The 23,096-nt window shown below is 41.8% G+C and overlaps 1 protein-coding gene across 1 annotated transcript in view; it reads right to left on the bottom strand.

Annotated features, from left to right (window-relative positions):
- LOC121865058 (luciferin sulfotransferase-like) overlaps positions 1–23,096 on the bottom strand; it is a 100,455-nt gene that overhangs the window by 14,604 nt on the left and 62,755 nt on the right. Inside the window, exons 2-3 of the mRNA XM_042364388.1 lie at positions 3,493–3,771; positions 1,366–1,462 (exon numbers count right to left, since the gene is read on the bottom strand). Of these exons, the coding sequence (XP_042220322.1) occupies positions 1,366–1,462; positions 3,493–3,703 (308 nt within the window). The 5' untranslated portion in view covers positions 3,704–3,771. The remainder of the gene's footprint in view (positions 1–1,365; positions 1,463–3,492; positions 3,772–23,096) is intronic.

Here is a 23,096-nt window from a genome sequence, read left to right as displayed (position 1 = left end):
TTGTGGTAATGCTGTGAGCAATATAAAGGTGAAAAGACTAAGGAATTGTACACTGGTAGTGTGCTGATTATATATTAGAAGTGAGAAGTCCAGCTATGAAGACATTACCCTGTGAACAGTGTTGTGAAGAATCATTGTTTATTAAAGAAGACTACAGTGCACAAGTGTGTTTCTGTGACCTGGTGGAAATCTACCTGCTTGTTGTTTGTCTGTACACTGATACCGATTGTTGGGAAATTAGCGGAGACTGGCGGGTCAGCTAGTGGTAATTCGACTACACCTGTGATATATCTACTGCTTCTGTATACAGTATACTCTCGATTTACGCGGATTTTGTTTACGAGTTTGGTCATTTACACGGTGCCTTGCCAGAATGAAATGTTTGAATTATGGGGAAATTTTCATCATTTACGCGGCGAGCGGCTGGAGAGGTCCAGACGCGCAGCGCCATTTTGTATTCATGCGGTCCATACTTGACCATACGCGGGAAGCGGCGCGGGCAGGGTGCGTACAAGGTCGCCCAGTCATCAAAACATTACCGAGTTCTTCGCCCGCCTTCCACCACAGCCGGCCCAAGTCAGTGATAGTGATAGTGAGGATATGGACTTTGAGGTGTTTGACAAAGAGGCCCTGCAAGCCTCTTTGGTGGATAGTGATACAATTGATACAAGTGATACAGGTGAGGGCCAATAATCTGCCCTCTGCCTCGGAACCAATCCCCCATCCCTGTGTGCCCAGATATCTTTTCTACTAACGTGAGTGTTAAAAAACCTAATATTATTAATATTTCTCTTAAATATTAATTGTATGTGCATACCATCATAAAATTAAGATACTATTTTTACTACAACGTACGTATTGTGTCAGAAAAAGTGGAGTTTGGGGGTCGGCCCAGTCTCTATTTCAATTAATCCCATATGTTCTGTTATTTCATTTACGCGTTTCTCGTTTTACGCGGACCTCCACAGGTTCAATCGACCGCGTAAATGGAGATTATACTGTATACGACTCTGGCCGCTGGTAACCAGAGGTGAAAGCTGGTTAAGTGGTGAAAGAAGGGTCGTAATAATAGTAAGGAAAAGTATAATACAGGGGTATAGTATAGCTCTTATTCATCTTTAAAGGATTATAGCTCGTTTACTTTTACTACCTGTCTTGAAGCCTTCTACCTGCAGAAAAATGAGGGAATACCAGGAAAAGGCTTAGTGTGATACTCAATTCGGGAATTGGTTAAGATACACCATTTTACTACAACAGCGTCCAGCCCACTGGTCACTCGCTCAGCCCCCACCAAGTTGCCAGATACAGTGACATTACTTCCTAGGCTGATTATATAAGACAAAACAAAAGTAGAAGGTAACTTACTCAGTGAATGGAAATCGCTTATCAAGTCTACATTTGGCTCCCTCATAGTCAAGGTTGTGGACCAACAACCACACCATCTCCTGGGTCCAAGTCGTACCTATACACAAGACAAACAATGTAACATTTATACACTATATACATACTTGTATAACACTGGTCTACAAAAAAATATTTTTTTTTCTGGCATGAAACCTTTTAACTGTTTTTTACTAACTTTAAGGTGCTGAATCCAAATCTGAACTCAGATTTGCTCCATCACGTAACGTGCCAGAATTTACTGAGCTACCAGAGATTGAGGATATAGACCGGAATTCACCTGTTTCTACTGATGAAGATGAAGAGACTGATCTTTTCAAGCCATCTGGTGAAGATTGTGAAAAGCCAACGTTGTTTACTCAGTCAGAATTGAATGATCTGGTCAGAGATCTAAATTTGCCAAAACAGTCTGCTGAATTGTTAGCTTCCAGGCTTCAAGAGAAACGACTCTTAAAACCTGGCACGAGTGTCTCCTTTTATCGCAACAGAGAAGAGCAACTGCGGAAGTACTTTCATTCATATGACCAGCTTGTTTTTTGTAATGATGTAGAAGGACTTCTTCTCTCCATGGGACTACCAGCATATGATAGTAAGGATTGGAGACTTTTTATTGACAGTTCTAAAAGGAGCTTGAAATGTGTTCTTCTTCATAACGGAAACAAGTATGGTTCAATTCCAATCGGACATTCTGTACAAATTAAAGAAGAGTATGAAAACATTAAGACTGTTCTAGAGAGGTTGCAATACCATGCTCATGAATGGTTAATTTGTGTGGACTTGAAAATGGTAAACTTTCTATTGGGCCAGCAAGGAGGGTACACAAAATACCCGTTTTCTGTGCTACTGGGACAGCAGGGCTACAGCAGACCATTGGGTGAAAAAGAATTGGCCACCAAGACATAGTTTGACGCCTGGTGACAAGAATATCATTAACGATCCTCTGGTTGACAGGAAAAACATTGTCCTTCCTCCTCTGCACATAAAACTTGGTATCATGAAGCAATTCGTCAAGGCTCTTGATCATAGTGGAGAGTGTTTCAGATATATATGCTCAACCTTTCCAAGTCTTAGCGACGAGAAGAAAAAGGCAGGGATTTTTGATGGACCTCAAATAAGAACACTACTCAGAGATCCACACTTCCTTGCAACAATGACTGAGGCACAGGCAAGAACTTGGAATGCTTTCTCTAATGTGGTGCGGAACTTCTTAGGGAACAAGAAAGCGGACAACTATCAAGAAATTGTGGAAGAGCTGCTCTTGAGTTTACAAGCACTTGGATGCAGAATGAGTATCAAGGTTCACTACTTACACAGTCACTTGGACGAGTTTCCAGAAAATCTGGGAGAAGTGAGCGAGGAGCAAGGGGAGCGCTTTCATCAAGACATTAAAGTAATGGAAGAACGTTACCAAGGTCGATGGGACTCGAACATGATGGCGGACTACTGCTGGAGTTTGATGAGAGACATTCCAGAAGCTGTACATAAGAGATCGGCCAAAAAGAGGAAGTTTATGTAACTGTAACTTGATCTTAATACTTGCACTATTTCTACCGTACATTAATTGTTTTTTTTCACCCTTCAATGTTACATTTAAATATTATATGTGCATTAACTTTCCAATTTGATATTAACAATTTTTGGTTATAGAAAAATACAAATTATAATGCTGAAAAAATTTATGTATACATGTTTAAACCGTCAATTTTGATCCAAAAGTTTATGTTTCCCAGCAAAAGTGCAGTATGGTATATCTCAAAAACCTGATGTGATAGACAAAAACCAATGTCATATTTGGATTCTGCACCCCAAATTTACTTAAAATCCGTTTAAAAACCTTGTGCCAGAAAAATTGTGTTGACCGGTGTAATATAAAAGAGAGTACAGTACCGGTATATGTTTCCAAAATATATTTATGCATGACTAAAACAATCTCCACACACACACACACACACACACACACACACACACACACACACGAGAATAATATGGCATAAGTGATTTACATTGAGCAGCACTAGACCTTGGCACCCCTAAAGCAAAGGTCCATGATAGATATGAACATTCAGCTGTACATTAACCACCGGCACTCACCACACTTCGGGTAACTGGCCACAAAGACATCGGTGCTCCTGACGGGAAGGGTGTAGTAGCGATGGGCATAGTCCTGATAGATACCTTGGAAGAAGTACCCCAACGGTTCTACCTTCACAGCCCCAGAGATGTACCCTTTAAAATCTCTCTTGATCTGTTCGTTCTCCTCGTCTGGCAGCGTAACTATCTTGTACGGGAACTCTTCTGCCATGGTGAAGTAGGTTGAAGAGCAGTCAAGGGGGCGAGAGAGAGGTGAAGATGAGCACCCAAGACCAGCACCTGAAAGATTAAAAATTAAACAGAATTACACAAATATGAGGAAAAACAACAATACACAAAAGGTAGATTAATACAGTAGTGCCACCATGGAACTACTTATCTGTTGTAAAATGTGAATACTGTACGACTGAAGAAACAAAGGATCAGTGACCATCATACTGGAACTCTTAAAGTGGGAACATTCATGACAGACTTGAATATCTTAACTCTCGTGATTCTTTGGGTAATGTTTTGCTTCATTTATTATTTCACCACTTGTCATAGTACAAACACACACACTTGGATGGGTTATACACAGGGAAAAAGTAGTGGAGGCAAATGAGCCAGTACAGAACCAGGGGACAGAGGAACACCCCAAACCTTCTCTCGACCTGTCACTCAGGAAGAGGTGCTCACCATGTAAACAATGTCATTCTGTCCACACCCCACAACATACACTGGGTTAGTAAATGAGTTAGTTGCAGAGACTGGAAGGAGCCCAGAGTAACTACCAACATCTGAGTCGTTACCGAGGACTATTTCCGGCTTGAAAGTCATGTACAGGTAGCTACAGTTCCACCTGTTACAGTTGTTGGCACGTTTTGTGAAATTTGTTAGTTCTGAGTTTGTTTACATTCTAGTAAAACTCCCAGAATGGCCCTAAGTAACCTCGGAATAGTGCCCAGACTAAAGATGCAAAATAATCATTCCACCTGTACCAACTTGTTACTTCATCTTTACAAATATACGCTGCTTCTATGGCCTTTCTTATCCCCTACCTAACCATTTCTGCATAATAGGGGCGACTTGCCACTTTGGCAACTGTTGAATTTTTTTTTAAATGCCTAACTAGAGAATTTGAGGCGTTGCGTCTACGTACAGTCCGGGACGAAAGATCTCGCTACAGTCAAAGTGGACGGTGTAAAGTCCGCCCACCCTTACTGGACGACGGGTCCGCTCTCCAGCCATTGCATCCCTCCCTACACACACACACAAACAAGCACCCTCACAGTTCAGCAATCGAGCTCTGATACTTTCATTTTTCAATGAGGACTAGGGAAGGATGTCAATGCTTTGTTAATAAATTTGTGAAACAATTTACCCAATCAAGTTTTACATTATTTGACATCATAGGTTACATCATTATTAGACAATCATGACATAGTGCAGTGTGTGTCTTGGTGGCTGGGGTTCACATCTATATCATAATCCTCCAAGCTGTATTGTCCCTCACAATGGTAGCCAGAAAACTAAGCATGAATGTGAGGAATAATATGGTTCATAAGAGAATGTTTTATCACCCTCCGTGATAATGGTCTTATCATAGTGTCTACTGCATGTAACCTTGGCTTGATCCCTACAATGATTGATATGATGGGAGTATGGCTGACTTATGAGCGACACAATTAATATAAAGTGCATCACAACAAGTACATACATTCTGGAACCATTAAATGTACAGTACTTAGCCAAGTGGCTAACGAGCTGATCAATGGTGAAGTGGATAAAAGTAAAGGGCGAGACAGACAGCATAGTGTGCAAAGTACTAGAGAGCGGGTAGGGTCGTGTTGCGCCTCTGTAACAAAGCGTGTTTGGCACTCGGGCCTTCGTTGTTGAGCGGCAGAAATTGCACAGTTATTTTTATTTATATAAATACAGTATATATTTATTTTTTACGGGCATTAGCCCACGCGGGCACACATCAAGGCCTGGGGGGCGAAAATATAATAAAATAATAATAATAATAATAATGAAGAAGAAGATGATGATGATGATGATGATGATGATGAAATTAATAACAATTTATAAAAATAAATAACAATTATATTAAAAGAAAATAATAAAAATTTATACAAATAATAATAATAATAATAATAATAATAATAATAATAATAATAATAACAATAATAATAATAAACCCATAAAAAATTATATATATATATATATATATATATACTATATATCATATATATATATATATATATATATATATATATATATATATATATATATATATATATATATATATATATATATATATATATATATATATATATATATATATATATATATATATATATACAGTCATGCGCCGTTAACGTCTGACCGAACAACGTCCGATCCATATACATCCGTGCCCCAAAAAAAAAATAAATAAAAAAAATCCCTGACGCCTGCTGGACCACCATTCCACGATCCCCTGATGGAGACACGATGATCCTCCCCATACTGGTCAGATATTATGTGTTAAAGGAATATGCTTCCTTTATTAGGCTTTTTTTAAACATTTGCCTGCAGGTGTAATGTTAACCTACATCTATTGAGGATAAAATCTTTCACCCACAAATTGACAATAACACATTTGCTGTAATCAGACATATCTAGTTGCCTCAACAATTGCAACTCCAGTTGCAATTGGGGTTGCAATTTCAAATTCTGTGTCATTACTACGAAATAAAGAAGTATCTGGTGTACTGCACTCTAAGATTAAGAGAAAACGGACGACTCAGGAGTCCTGAAGTGAGAGAAAATGACTCCTATGACGGGGCACTCAAACAAAGAGACATGGCTACATGTTATGTTGACTACCCACTGTACAGTATTGATGGTATATTTTTCATCACTTTGTAATAAACCTAGTCATTATATATTTAGCGGTTGTACAAACACAAGGTCTCACATATGCCACTCAGACTGACAGACTTGACAAGTTTTACCAACCATAAAGACAGTTGAAGTTTTAAACATCACTCACAATGGATCTTGAATATTCCAACTGTAATCAGTCATATCTAAGTTGCCTCAACAATTGCAACCCCAGTTTCAATTTCAAATTCTGTGTCATTGTTAAGGAATAAATAAGTGTCTGGTATACTGCACTCTAAGATTAAGAGAAAACGGGCGACTCAGGCGTCCTGAAGTGAGAGAAAACGGACTTCTTTGTCGGGGCACTCAAATAAAGAGACATAGCTACATGTTTTGTGGTCTGCCTACTTTACATTATCCTCTTCATCACTTTGTAATAAACCTAGCCATGCCTATGTGTGTTTATGATATTTACCATAACATTATACAGTATATATCTAGTGGGTCTAAATGGTTGTAAAATGGGAAACTTGAGGTTGGGTGCCTGGAACCCCCATTAGAATAAATCCGATAGGTTTATGTAATTTCGGAAAAACCTCCATTTCGGTTAACATCACGTTTCCAAGAATGTATCTAGGACGTTAACCGGCGCATGACTGTGTGTGTGTGTGTGTATATATATATATATATATATATATATATATATATATATATATATATATATATATATATATATATATATATATATATATATATATATATATATATATATATATATATATATATATATATATATATATATATCAAAGTGAGTGTTACCGCAAGCAGCAATGAGTAGGATGACACATAAACAAACATTATGTTAGGCGGTAAGTCATGTCATGTTTATTGGGTGTGGCTGCCCGTATACAGCATATAGTATTGAGATGGTGGAGATGAGAGGCCCAGAGGAGGTTAGAGTGTGTAAGGGGAGCTTGTTTATGTACACAGTGGAGTCTGCATTTACGCGGTCCATTGAACCCGTGGAGGCCCGCGTAAAACGAGAAACGTGTAAGAATAACATCTTAATTTTATGATGGTATGCATGCACAATTAATATTTAAGAGAAATACAGTCGCCAGGTTAATGTCCAATCAAATAATGGGCTCAACTTCCCACGCTCGCTGGCTCCTCCCTCTCTGAGAAATGTTTGGGTGAAAACAGTAGGCTTACATTTTTAGTAATAAATAATACCTCAGACTAAAGTTAGGATAATATAATTGACATTGCTGGATTCCTTGCAAGACCAGGAATATTTTGAATATAAACGTCATATATTTTGCAATAAAGATAAAATTTTTGCTCTTTCTAATCAAAATTCTTACATTAGATCTAAAATTTGTATGTCTAATGCAAATTCCATGATGTTTATATTTAAAATAATCACAATCTTATAAGAATTCCAGCAATGTAAATTATATTCTGGCCGGGTAATTTGTATGAATTTTATGAGCTAAAACAAATATCTTCAGTAAATACAGTAAACAAATTATACTTCAACCGAGTAAATGACCAAATTTACCGGGTAATTGAAGCATTTCATTCTGGCAAGGCACCGCGTAAATGACCAAACGCGCAAACAAAAGCCGTGTAAATGCAGACTCCTCTGTAATCATAATCACCTGACTCAGCCCTCGCCGACCAGCCAGGGTGGGCCAGGAGATTGGGCTGGCATTGTAGCTCCCCAGATCTTAGAAGCAACACCTAACCTGGTTTCTCTCTAGACTTTCAACACGTAAGTTTAACTAGTACTTATTGTGTACACAGGTAGACTGTGTCCATTGCATCATTTATCATTGTGACAATAGTATAGAAATATGGCAAATTAAGTACTCATTATAAGTGTTAAGATTAGACTAATTACATAGCTATGATTGTTATGTAAATATATATTGGATTAAACATTTATGTAAGAGTGCCTATGGATGATTTATTTGAAATACTAAAATGAATTGTATTCAACAGGTTTGATCGAATTATAACGTTCGAGTTTAACGTGACGAGTCTAATTAATCCTTTAACCACCCGGATGGCGGTTATAGTGAGAAATGATATACAGTACAGTATGTGTGTTGTGTTGTCAAAGTAAGAGAAACAATTGAGACCCTGCAATTGTGTGTAAATGAGGCAGAAAGTCAGATCAGCAGCCTGGGACTTGGTCACATATGGCAGCAGGGTCTACCACTAGACAACACATTATGTTTCCAATATCTTCCCAGGCGGGAGTACCTCCCTGTTTAGTAGCTGCCTACTACCTAGGGATTACATAAGATCATCAAGGCCGTCTTAGTGATGTAAAAGTGTAAATCAATGTAGGATTTTTAATGCTAGACGCGATTGTATATTTGAAAACTCAACCTCCACCGATCTGGAGGTACAGCCCAGTCAAGAGACATACAACCACAAAATCATACGACAAAACTTTTATTTAATTTTTACTGAGTTGTGGTCACGGCTGTGACTGACCACCCAAAGGCCAACCAGGGAGTGTAGTACTGTGCCTTTAGTTCAATCAGTTCATAGTGTCATCAGTGACTGCAGAAGAGGTTGTAAATAACTTAAAGTAAAGAAGAAATTGGCAATAAAGCTGGTAAGGCACCACTGCCAGCTAAAACCAAGTCGTAATATTGGTGCCACAGAGACTTTTATTTTTATTTTGTTTGTATGCTTTCTCAAGGACTGAAACCGTGCCTACAATACACCATTCACAGGGAGATACAGTGTATAGTTAAAATAAAAAGAAAATCAACAAGCTTGGCTATACAGAAAGGCATTCAATTACTGCCCCAAAGAATTTATTTTTCTGTGTTTCTAAAGGACTGAGTGGACGTACATAATCCGTTATTCATAGCAAAATGCAGTGTACACCCACTAAACAATTATTCGGCACCCGTGTTATATTGTATCACGCCGTAAGGGTGCCGAATAATTTTTTGGTGGGTATACATAGAGATAACACATAGATACCACACAAGTCGCCGAAGTGAACTGAAAAAAAAAGAGAAGAAAAACACAAGACAACTCTAAAGGCAACGCAGGACACACAGAGTGCCGAGGAGGTTAAAACACCAACAGGTTTTATTTTTTTATTTTTTTCTCTTTCTTTTTAAATAACATTGAATTGCCATAAGGGCAAGATCACCTCCATATCTCACTTTACTTAGACTTAGTAGATGTGATTATTAAGGAAGTCATCCCACTGAGGTGTATATCTCTTCCTCAGATGAAATAAATTGTGCTAGCCCGGTGGATGACACTAGCCATAACGGCCTGTACTCAGGCAGCGGAACGGGGCTTTTAAAGGGACCTTGACGCTAAGGCCCTGCTACCAGGACACATTAAAGGAAATCATCACAGTCATAATAAGGATCAATATTATTATTAAGCCGAAAATTAGAAGTGTTGTAAAGGACTACATGTAAGTGGGTATATGATCCGTCATTCATAGCAAGATACAGGGTACATAGGGATATCACATATTTACCAACAACTCGTTGAGGAGAACTGGAAAAAAAGGGAAATCAGAATATATCAGTCTGCATGTCCCCCCCCCCCCCCCTCAGCAACAACCATGAGTGAGGATCTGAGAGTGGACAGCCCATTGTCCAAACCAATCACCTCGGAAGAACTCAACAGAGCCATCTCCAATACCAAAAATAAAGCCTCTGGTTATTCAGGCATCACTAAGGAGATCCTAAGCCACATAAACAACCCGGCCATGGAGAAACTGAAAACCCCCAATGAACGCTTGCCTGGCCTCGAGTTACTTCCCAACTAAATTCAAAGAGGCCATTATTACCCTAACACCAAAACAAGGAAAGAACCCCGCCGTCCCACTAAACTACAGACCAATCTCCCTCCACGAATTACCTGGAAAAATCCTAGAAAAAATCATCAATAACCGTCTGAGAAATCACCTGGAAACAACAAACAGAGTCAACTGCAGACAATTCGGGTTCAGGAAAGGAAAGTCCACCACAACAGCGATAGCCCTGGCATGTGAAAACATAGCCAGAGCCGCGGCGAGTGGTAGACAATGTAATCTAACTCTCCGGGATGTAGCGAAGGCATTTGACACTGTCTGGCACGACGGTCTAAAATATAAGATCCTCCAACTCAGACTTCCCACCAACATTGAAAAGTTGCTTTACAACTTCCTTGATGGCAGAAATGCTAGACTGAGGGTAGGACAACACACAGGAGAGACCTTCCCACTCATGAGTGGAGTCCCTCAGGGGAGCGTCCTCTCCCCTTCTCTATATATTATCTACACAAGTAACACCCCGCCTCCCACTAGAATAGGTAACGAAGATATTATGTATGCAGATGACATCACTCAAATAACAACACATCAAGGAAAATCGCGAGCGTTACAGGCCGACAGCACCAGGCAGAAATTAGAAAGGGTAAATAATTACGAAAAACAATGGAAAATCCAAACCAGTCTCCCGAAATTCCCAGTGATACTCTTATGCAGAAGGAAAACCCATCCATTAGTAACCAATAATGCCCAGACAGAATAGAAAAGCAGAGGCACCCTCCTGGGCTTGCATATATCCACGACAGGTTACTCCCATCATGTCCACAGCAGGAAGGAAAAAGCAAGAAGAGAGCTGAGAAAACTATACCACTTTAAAGCGCTTCCTGAGAAAATAAAACTCCGCTTGGTGACATCATTTATCACACCGATATTAACTTACCCAGCAATACCTCTTCATACTATGAGCACCACTCAAATATTAAAATTACAGGTGGTCCAAAATGAAGCCCTAAGATTCGTCACAGGTGAAAGATACCCCTTCACCAGAACCACAGCCGAGATACACAGAGACCTGAGATTGAAACCCATCAACCAGCAGCTGCACACCCTGGCCAGCAGAATCTGGCAAAAGATAGAACCAGAGCAAGAACGCCTTCAAAGACTCCCACCAGATAACGACAACAAACAATACATGGTTCCCAAAAAAGTTACCAAATCTCAAAAGGTCCATTACCATCCCCGATCTACACGGCCAGGCAATAGACAAACTCCCTAGACCAGCATCAGCCAGTAGGGTCGGCGGAATATGAAATAAGGCCCTTAAAACACCCATATATAGGACAGGGTAGGCTGTCTAGTGCCTGTACCGACAGACAATAACTAACCCATAACACAACCCTAACACACTATTAGCTTAGCTAGGCGGTCAGCCCGCTCTCTCTTACCTCCTCCTAAATTTCTTCAATTTCCGAACTATAACTTCCTTCCCCCACCTCTAATCATCTTTCACCCCTCCTTTCTCTACAAAAAAAAAATGGGGTATGAAACCTGGGGCTGAAGCGGCACTAGGAAATCTGTTGACATGTTATTACTGCAGGGTGACGACGGATGTAGATGGTACAGACCTGACCAATACAAAGTTTAGGACGATACAAGTCGCCGTAAAGCATGAAGGCTGTTGCTGGTATTGCCCTGACTGCATAGTCAAGGTAAAAGAGGCGATTGCCAATCATAGGGGAATGAGTTCCCTTGGGACGAAAATAGATGAAGCTGGATCCTAGCTGGTTGTCAAACTTGAACAAGTTAAGAAAGATATCCTTGTCAAGACTGAGGAAGTAACCGATAGAATGGAGGTGGTAGTGAAGAGGAGCTATGCTCAGGCCTTAACAGGGCCACGGGGTGTGACGGAGAGTAATGCAGGATCAGAACAGGTTCCACAACATCTAGGGACTCGTGAAGAAGTTTGTAGAAGAAATGACAATTAGCGGACCTACTGTTAGGGGAGAGGAGGAACAGTGGGAACGTTACCAGCGCAGGAACAATGAAATAGTTTATGGAGTACCTGAGAGCCAGGCGGAGGGAGCTGAGAGTAGGGTAACACACGATAAGATGCAGGTTAAAAATATCTATACAGAGGTTCTGAATATGCCATCAACCCCTCAGGATGTGAGGAGGCTGGGACAAAAGCAGGGGACAAGCCTCACTCCCTCAGGATCACACTAGTGAGTGAGAAGAAATGGGAGGTTATTCGGCAGGCAAAAAATTAGCAAGGAGCAAGGCATTTTGGAATGTATTCATTCACCCAGATCGCACGGTAATGCAGAGGAAACAGCACAAGAAGCTCCTGCAGGACTTGAAGCAGAAGAGGGAGGAGTCAAGGAGGAACGGGAGGGTGTACGTGGGTTATACCAGGGGAGGGGGGAGGGTAGTGGAAGCAAGTGTGCCGACACAGTGCCAGGGGGCATTAGCGCACCCCCACCAGCTCTACTCCCCACGCGGGGGGGTGGCACTAGCTCCACCTACCAGACAGGAGGCGAGTGCCGTGTAAACAATGACATTTCTAACCACACCCTGCAAAATACAATGTACTTAGCAAATGCTGCAGCCTCTGAGAACGGAAGGGGGGGGGGGGTTAATAATTAAGAGCAGAGACGTTACCGAGAACAAATTCTGGCTTGAATGTCATGTACACTAATACTGACACGTTTCTTGATAAGAGAGAGGAGTTTGAAACTACTGAAGGTACACCAACCCAATGCTGTAGGAGTTGTAGAACTGTTGTACAAGAACAGGAGAATCGACCCAGAGGAATGTGAGTTCAGTATTGCTGGATATGACTCATTTACGAACCTTTGTCAAGAAACTTGCAAGACGGGTGTGCTTATCTATGCTAGGCAAGACCTTAGAGCCAGCCATGTGAGGGTACAGGGAGAGGATGTTTTTCACGAGTCCAAGTGGTGTAAAATTAAATTCAGGGGAGGGGACTTACTTATCGTCGGGTGTATCTACAAAGCCCAAACTGTAGCCCGCTAAATCAAAGGAACTTAAGAGCCTTAATAGACAACGCAGTGAGGCTCAACCCTAGCCACCTCCTTATCATGGGGTACTTTAACTATAGCGACATCGACTGGAGAAACGAGTTCACCCCAAATGACTTGAATAACCCTGCTACTCTTTTTGTAGACACTCTGGGAGATAATTTTCTGTTCCAACATGTTAAAGACCCGACACATTGCAGAGAGGAGCAAACACCCAAGCCACTAGACCACATTATAACAAACGAGGAGGGTATGGTGGCCAAACTGGAACATCTAGCCACAGTTTGGCACCAGGCACCATGTAGTGTTGTTATTCAGATTTAACTGTCACCTAGTTCATGATAAAGCCAGACCAAGGTGCAAATATTACAAGGGAAATTACGACGGGATGAGGGAAGAGATGACATTGGCCTGACTCACTTAGGCACAAGAATGCAGACACTATGCTCGAATATCATAACCGTTAAAAGTGACCCATTTGATCGATAAATATATACCCAAGACCAAACCAAGTGCCTCTAGGGATACGAGGGGATCCCTACACATGAATCATGCGGCGGTCGACAAAGTTAAGAAGAAATCCCAGAAATTCAAGACGTGGGTTAGGTCAAACGATGAGCAGGACAGGAGGATGTATGCAAGACCCAGAAACCAAGCAAAGGCAGAGTGTAGAAGGGCTGAAAAGGAGTTCCAGAGGCTGGTTGCAAGCGAGGTCAAGACAAACCCAAAGGCGTTTTATCGCTATGCAAAGTCGAAATTAAAAACGCGAGTAGGAGCATCAAACCTGAGGCTTGAAGATGGTAGTTACTCAGATTTTGACCAGGATAAAGCTGAGTCATTGAACAGCTTCTTTTCCTCGGTGTTCACAAGAGAGGATGCGATTAACCTTCCTGCGTTTGAGGACAGATGGTTCGACACAGCACTGACCCACATTGTGTTCACAAAAGAGGGTATTAGAAATATACTCTCCAGGCTAAAGGTCCATAAATGTTCCGGCCCTGACATGGTGCATCCCAAAGTGCTAAGAGAGTTGTGCAACGAGCTTGCCGAGCCCCTGAAGACCCTGTTCTGTAAATGCGTAGGTGAACAAAAGGTCCCCAGTGATTGGAAAATAGCTTATGTGAGTGAGTCCTATCTTCAAGATGGACGATCATCACTCGACGAAACAACTATAAACCAGTGAGCCTGACCAGCATAATATGTAAAGTACTTGAGAGTATTATCAGAGAAGCCGCGATGGAACATCTACTACGAAACAACCATGAAAAGGAATGCCAAAACAGTTTTATGCCGGGGCACTCCTGCTTAACACAATTGTTCAAGGTATTGGATATTTGGACCCATATTCTGGAACGGGGTGGTAATATCGACAATATATACCTGGATTTTGCCAAGGCTTTCGACAGAGTAACCCATGAAAGGCTGAAATCAAACTGGAAGGGTACAGAATTCGGCGAAATGTCCTAGTGTAGATAAAAGACTCTACATGACCGTAAGCAGTGTGTGGTGATTAATGGCACGAAATAATCATCTGTACCTGTCACAAGCAGGGTACCACAGGGCAGTGCATTGGGCCCGCTGTTGCTTGTTTGTTTCATAAATGACATGCCTGAAGTTGTACACTCCCCCATACAAATGTTTGCAGATGACGCCAAGTTATTTCGAGAAATCAAGAATCAAGCGGAATGTGAAGAGCTCCAGAAGGATCTCTGTGAGCTCCAAGAATGGTCAAAGAAATGGCTGCTGAGATTCAATGTCACGAAGTGTAAGAGGATGCACCTGGGGCGTACAAACTGTAAGGAGGCGTATCATATGTCCCAACGGGATGAAGAAACTGCACTATTTGAGACTGAATGTGAGAAGGACCTAGGGATGTATGTTGACAATGAGCTGAAGTTCTCGGGCCATTGCGAGAAGGTAAATCAGGCAAATTATTCGATTTTATAAGAAGGTCGTTCAGATATCTAGACGGTCTGTCCCCCGTAACGATCTTCAAGAGTGAAGTGTTGATTCTTCGAACTCTGCTGGAGACAGCTTGCAACTCAAGTCCGTTTGTTTACTATAGTACGTAGTATAGAACACGAAACAAGAAAGCCCAACCAATAACCTTATACAATCATTCATATTTTACTTCGCACAATAGTAACCAAACGGACCTAGGTTTTGTGTCTCCAGCAGTTCGAAGAATCTTGAACGAGACTGTACATTCAGGAGCCAGTGCATCTCTAGTACTTGCCAACAGTGCGTAACAGAGACTTGACCGATCGCCCAAGCGGCTAACGAGCCGATCAGTGGTGAAGAGGATAAAAGTAAAGTAAGTAAAAGCACCAAAGGCATAATATTCCGTGTACTGTTATTCACACAACATACAGTACTGAAGCAGCGTCTCACCTTGAACTGAATTTATCTGATGAGAATATAAGTGATTAGGGCCACATTATCTTTCGTACCATACATTAAGTGATCATGTTCACTGTACCTGTATACCTAACCTGTCTTGGTGTATTGTTTGTATACCAGCACTGTCTAGATGAATAATTGAAATAATAAATAAATAAATAAATACACAAAAACACAAGGAAATCAATTACTATAAGGATATATCATATTATATCCTCCAGGTGATCCACTCCTCGTTGCAGTCTTCTTACCATTAACACACAACTGAGCCCACAACAAGTTATTTCTGGATTTAGGTCCGGTCATCTTGGTTACAAATATCAATGCCAAAGGTGTTATAGTAACGAAATAATGGAGTTTTGAACAATGGGTAGGAGAGGGTGTGGCTGTGTGGGGCCTGAAGAAGCGGCTTGTTTAAGGCATTAGATCCTCAGTGCTGGCTGGTCGTGCTGCCATTCCTAAATACTACAGCTACAGAAAATATAGAAGTACAGTAATTAAGTTGCCTATTATTTTCAATATATAGATGAAACGGAAGCAAATCCAAGAACTAAACATAACCCAAATTCAAGGTTGTGATACAAACCTAGCAAGTCAAGGTTGAGCGTAACACTGTTTCCATTTAACATTACGCCTGCCTCTCTCTCTGCGGGTTTCTCCTGCCCAAGAACACCCTCTCCCATTGACGCCAAAACTTACAACTATTCCATATCTAACATACTAATATCCTTAGTGATTACCGTATCCCTAGCACCTTTCCAGGTCAAACTAATAAGGACGTGTTTAGAATTACGACACTGGCTTTTACAAATATTTACTGAGAGACTTGTATAAGAGACTAAGGGCGGATCAGTTGAGGTCTCACCAGCTTATTTCACTTTAAGAGTAACCATCACCTCTCCCTTAATAGTGCCAGGTTAATCTTTAAGTGAGATAAGCTGGGGTGGCGATTATTCAGGTGATCCTACAGGACTTTACCTAACAATACATACACTTACACACAAACATACACACACACATACATACATAATAATTGCCCCTCGTGTAACGAGGATGGTCGGCTTATGGGGTCACCTCGGCGTGAATTTGTTTAGGTGCAGAAGCTGGCCTCAACACAACAACCACACCCTGAGTTAACGAGCTGCATGACCCAGTGTTTGGGTAGAAGCTGTCGCCAACACAACAACCACACCCTGAGTTAACGAGCTGCGTCATCTGGTGTTTAAGGTGTAGGAGCTGTCGCCAACACAACATCCACACCTGAGTTAACGAGCTGCATGACCCAGTGTTTAAGAATAGTCCGAGAAGACCGGACAGCTCGTCAATTGCACTGATAACCATTACCCCGGACACGATCCGCAAATCGATTAACATACAGGTCTCAATTACTGCTGGGTAGACAGAGGCAAATGGCGTAAAAAAACTTGTCCATAGTTTCACCATGCCCGGGGATCAGGTCCGCTTACCGCGACATGCTGACTATTACAGCACAGGTCGCTTACATACATACACACACCTGACGCACGACCAACACCTCACACCTAACGCGAAACACACACACACACCTGATGCACTACCAAACACCTGATGCGACCAACACACACACTGACACGACCAACACACACACACACACAGCTGAAGCACAAATCAACACATACTCCTGACGCGACCAACACACACACCTGATGCGACCAACACATACACACACCTGACGCATGACCAACATATATGCACCTGACGCACGACCAACACATACACACACCTGACGCACGACCAACATATACACACCTGACGCACGACCAACACACACACCTGACGCACGACCAACACACACCTGACGCAAACTGTTGTGGATCCTCTCTCACATAGGCCTCATAAAACATGACAGAGTTGATGCCCTCGCCAAACTCGCGTCTAACAAAGACACTGTTGAATACAATCTGGATCTGTCAAAAAGAACCCTTAAAACTGTAATTAGGAAAGAACTTATTGATGAGTTTGACGCAAGTGAACAAGTGCAAACAGGCACTAGTCTGTAGTGATGGGTTGTCAGACCACAGCTTACCTCTCAGAAACAGTCCAGACCTGACCCGACATTAGGGGTCAAATGTAGTACCCTCTGGCACTCAAGGTTACAAATCAACAACACCCCTCCCATGTCACACGGCCCAACAAATATGTAAGAGACACCCATTCAGAAGAAGCCACCTCGGCCACTCCCAATCTACAAACCTACAGTACATCTCAGACAAGGTCCAGACCTGACCTCACATTAGCCAGGTCAAATGTAAGGGATTCACAGCCACTCAGGAGCACAAATCAACCACATCCCTCCATGTCACACGGCAACAAATATGTAAGAGACACCTAGTCAGCAAAAGAGGCCAATATATATATATATATATATATATATATATATATATATATATATATATATAATAACTTTAGTTTCAAAAAAGTCCAGACCTGACCCTACATTAACGAGGTCATATGTAAGAGACCCTTCTGCCCCCGATCAGCTCAACCTGACGGCTCGTCTCCAATATGGATGTCTTGGCCCTCCCTCAGAGTCAGAGACAGAGTCGGGGAGAGACAGACACACAGTCCGCTCACGGGAGGAGAGTCACGCAAGATTTCCCTCCCCGACCCTCCGGTGCCCAGCTGAGCAGTCTCCCCTAGAGACAACCCAGGACCACCTGCTAGGCCTTCCCCAGGTCACGTGAGTTTGTCAGAGCTTTCCATGGGATGAGTTACTTACGTGGAAGTGTATTCATTTCATGTTCGTGTCCGAGAATCAGTGTCTAGTAACGTAATATGATGTCCTAGTAACGTAAATATAATGTCCTAGTAACTTCGATAGGAGGTGTTATTAATGTGTCCATGTCATGTTCGTAATTAATAAAGAGTTGTAACGAAGTGGTGTTTGAGAAGTCGTCCTTAAAAACGTAATAGATGTGTGTTGACGTATAAGATAAGATAAGTGTATTGACAGAGTAAATAACCAACACGGCCACGCTACCAAAATCTTCTCTCTTTACTCTCTTACTAAATATTCTCTCTATACTTTCTACGCAAACCTCATTGTAAGTCGATCCATTGTTTACCATGATGAGATGTATCAAGTGAAACATGTATATGGAGCAAGTAACAAGATCACCAAATCACAAGATGTTGTAACCGCTAGACTAAGGTTAGGATATAAGTACCTTTTAGCAGTATGTTCCTCGAGCAGATGTGAACAAGACTAATGTAAAGTGTGTGGCCATACATATGGCCACACATGGCTACTACATCCTCGACTGTGTGAAGATAAACCTTTTAGGGACAGGTCCAAGCACACTGTGTGTGAAATGGCACAACACTTCATCTCTAATGGCAAGATAGCCGACATATTAAGATTGTATCCACTTTTTGGCACTTATTAGCTATATCAGTTCTCATGTACAGAACCAAACACACAATGTGTTTGAATACCTCTCACGCAAATGTGAATAACAAAGTGTGCAGCCAGACATACTGCCTCACACTCCTGCAGCCAGACATACTCTCACTCCTGCAGCCAGACATACTGCCTCACTCCTGCAAGCATACTGCCTCCACTCCTGCAGCCAGACATCTGCCTCACCCCAATCACGCCGTTGTGAAAAAGTTTCCTTTATGTATAGAACTAAATAAAGATTTATTTGAAATACTGTGTAACATTCAATGCCGTAATATCCTGACCACGGGGGTTAGTTACACTGACCCTTTGTGAACTACTCTGTAATCCTTTTGGGCTACCGCTCACAGGATGAGTATGGAGTGCACAATAAACTTGACGCTCTAAGTGGCAAAACCAAATCAGAATCAATCACGACCAACACACACACACACCTGATGCACGACCAACACTCACACCTGACGCACGACCAACACACACACATGACGCACGACCAACACACCTGACGCAGCCAGCACACACGACGCACGACCAGCACACACCTGACACGACCAGCACACACATGACGCACGACCAGCACACACACACACATGACGCACGACCAACACACACACACACACACATGACGCACGACCAACACACACACACATGACGCACGACCAAAACACACATGACGCACGACCAAAACACACACCTGACGCACGACAAACACACACCTGACGCACGACCAACACACACACACCTGACGCACGACCAACACTACACACCTGACGCATGACCAACACACACCTGACGCAGACCAACACACACACCTGACGCACGACCAACACTCACACACCTGACGCACGACCAACACACACCTGACGCATGACCAACAACACACACATGAGGCACGACCAACACACACCCGACGCACGACCAGCACAAACTGACGCACGACCAACACACACACCTGACTACGATCAACACACACACATGACGACGACCAACACTCACACACCTGACGCATGACCAACACACACCTGACGCATGACCAACACACACACATGACGCACGACCAACACACACATGAGGCACGACCAACACACACCTGACGCACGACCAACACACACACACCTGATCACGATCAACACACACACCTGACGCACGACCAACACACACCCTGACGCACGACCAACACACACACACTGACGCACGACCAACACACACACATGACGCACGACCAACACTCACACACCTGACGCACGACCAACACACACACACCTGACGCATGACCAACACACACACACACACACACACCTGACGCATGACCAACACACCTGACGCACGACCACACTACACACACACCTGACGCATGATCAACACACACACACACACTTGACGCATGACCAACACACCTGACGCACTACCAATACACACACACCTGACGCACGACCAACACACACACACACCTGACGCACACCAACACACACACACACACCTGATGCACGACACACACACACCTAACGCACAACCAATACACACACACCTGTGACGCATTGATGGTTGTACCGTAGAGTCAGAGCGATCGAAGCACTGAGTCACTATATCTATCCCCAGTTAGAAGTGGACTGGACCTAAACGACTAGTCACTCGTCAACACAAACTCCCGCATCAGTTGACAGTTCTCACTTGGATATGTCAGTACACACGACCATCCAAATTATTTCTTTTTATCATATATAACTATTATCCATAATCACTAAGCTTATATATATAGAGAGAGTGGGTGTAATATAATAAAAATAATCATATCGCTATATCAAATGATTCTTGACTATTTTAAACGAGAAAAATTAGGGTACAATAAGGTGGTGGTAACTCATGTTAATATAATTTGGTCAGCTAGTTTTATGTCGGCAATCACCACGACGTATCGCAGCAGTTCTTATATAATGTTTTTATATGACGAGTGAAAGAAATTAGATAATAATACAAATTATAAAAGTTTATAAGTTCGCAGGTTTTAAGAAGGTAGAATGAATGTTATAAAACGGTTTGTTGTTTAGGCGAAAAGTTGGAATGGCACGAAGATATGTTAAAGAGAAAGTATGGTGACGTACACACTATTAAAGTCGCTATACAATGGTGCCCTGTTCACCTAGCAGTAAGTAGGTACCTGTTGTAAATCGAAAGGTTGCGAATTCGTATTCAGGAAAGTTGTTGAGCTTTTAAACTTGGAACTAACACAACTGGAGGAGTGGTGACCCGAGGATCACACACCTAACACAGACAAAAAATCCAAATACGTGCCCCATGTATAGCAATCCAAATAAACGCGTCATGTAAAGCCACGGCACTATCTTTCTCCCACTACAATTCCTTCCTAACCTCCTGCTCTTCCGCTGTCATCTTCCCTGCTCTGCTTTTCGCTACCAACAACTTTTGGAGCTTCTAAACTTAGAACTTGGAAACTGTTACAGTGTTATATTGTAGATCAATAACTAGACGCATTATAGATATATAAACAAATAGATAGAGAGATAAACATTTCTATATTTCCATATATATAGAGATAAACATATAGATTTACAGGATACACAGATATTCATTCAGTAAATCACATAAGAGCCCGATTAAGCGTGTTACAGGTAAGTAACTAGATCAAAGTAGGGCCACCAGACTGGTGCCTGCACTTCTGGCACCTCAGCTACCCAGAGAGATTAGAACGCCTGCAACTGCCTAGCTTATACTACAAACAGGCAAGGTGACCTAATTGATATATATAAACATCTCAAAGAACTCAACTCAGTCGAGTGCCCAAACCTGGAGCTGGCAGACATTACACAAGGGGTTACAACTCAAGGTTGAAGAAGCCACAAGTCCAGAAAAAAGTGAGGGCTTATTTTTCGGAGTGAGAGTTGTGAACTCTTGGAACAACTCGGCAGTATTGGTGACGGCACCAAGTGTGAGCTCTTTCAGGTCACACTTGACCAACACTTATAGTAGGGTTTATAGATGCATTCTGGAGTCAGTACATGCCCAGTACTTGCCAACAGTATGTAACAGAGTCAGTACATGCCAGGTACTTGCCAACAGTGAGTAATAACAGAGCCAGTACATGGCCAGTACTTGTCAACAGTGTGTAACTAGAGCCAGTACATGCCAGGTACAGTACTTGCCAACAGTGTGTAACAGAGCCAGTACATGCCCAGTGCTTGTCAGCAGTGTGTAACAGAGCCAGTACATGCCCAGTAATGTCAACAATGTAACAGAGCCAGTACATGTCCGCCCAAGCAGCTTATGAGCCGGTCGGTAATCGAAAATGTACAACATTTTCATGTGATACGAGAAAATAAATTATAATTTCGAGTCTTCATTGAACCACAAATATTAGTATTTAGTATTTGAAACTATCCAGCGTATTTGAGTTAAATATGGTGTTTGATAACTTGTTATATCATCTTTTGTTTCTAGCCCTTGACTGCCATTTACACTCCTGGATCGTATTGCCCCCTCACTCTACGTCTCTCGAGGAAGGCAACTAAGATGCTTTATTTAACTTGTCTCTGTACTCAAGGTTCCTAATGCCCGATTAGTCTTGTCATTCTCCTCATGAATTCTTTCTAGGGATTCTATATTCATTCTGTAGTACGGTGACCAGAACTGAACTGCGTAATCAACTGAGGTCTCACAAGAGCTAGATATAGTTTTAGGATGACCTCTCTGGTCTTGTAACCTCTCTCGTCTTTTATGAACCCAAAGTATTATAGTTTTGTTTCGAGCAAATACACATTTTTTACTAGTTTTTAGGATCCTACTTATCATTACTCCTAAATCTTTCTTGGAAGTCGGATTTCTTCTATAACAACGTTGTTCATCTGGTATCTGTTTACATCTCCTATACTGAGTACTTTACATTTGTCTACATTAAATTTCATCTACCATTTTCAGACCATTCTAAAAATTTAATTAGATTTTCCTGTAGTTTTGCTAAACATTCGTTGAAACCGTAAACAATAATATTTAATGGCATTTTCATATTGTAATTCATTTATGTAATAGGTTTTACAATACGCAACCGGAACGGAAGGCTATTACTTGA

The sequence above is a fragment of the Homarus americanus genome, unplaced genomic scaffold (assembly GCF_018991925.1).
Source record: "Homarus americanus isolate GMGI-L3 unplaced genomic scaffold, GMGI_Hamer_2.0 scaffold2539, whole genome shotgun sequence".
NCBI classification, from domain to species: domain Eukaryota; kingdom Metazoa; phylum Arthropoda; class Malacostraca; order Decapoda; family Nephropidae; genus Homarus; species Homarus americanus.
Note: the sequence above shows the minus strand (reverse complement) of the source record. Positions and strands in the feature narration are given on the sequence as shown.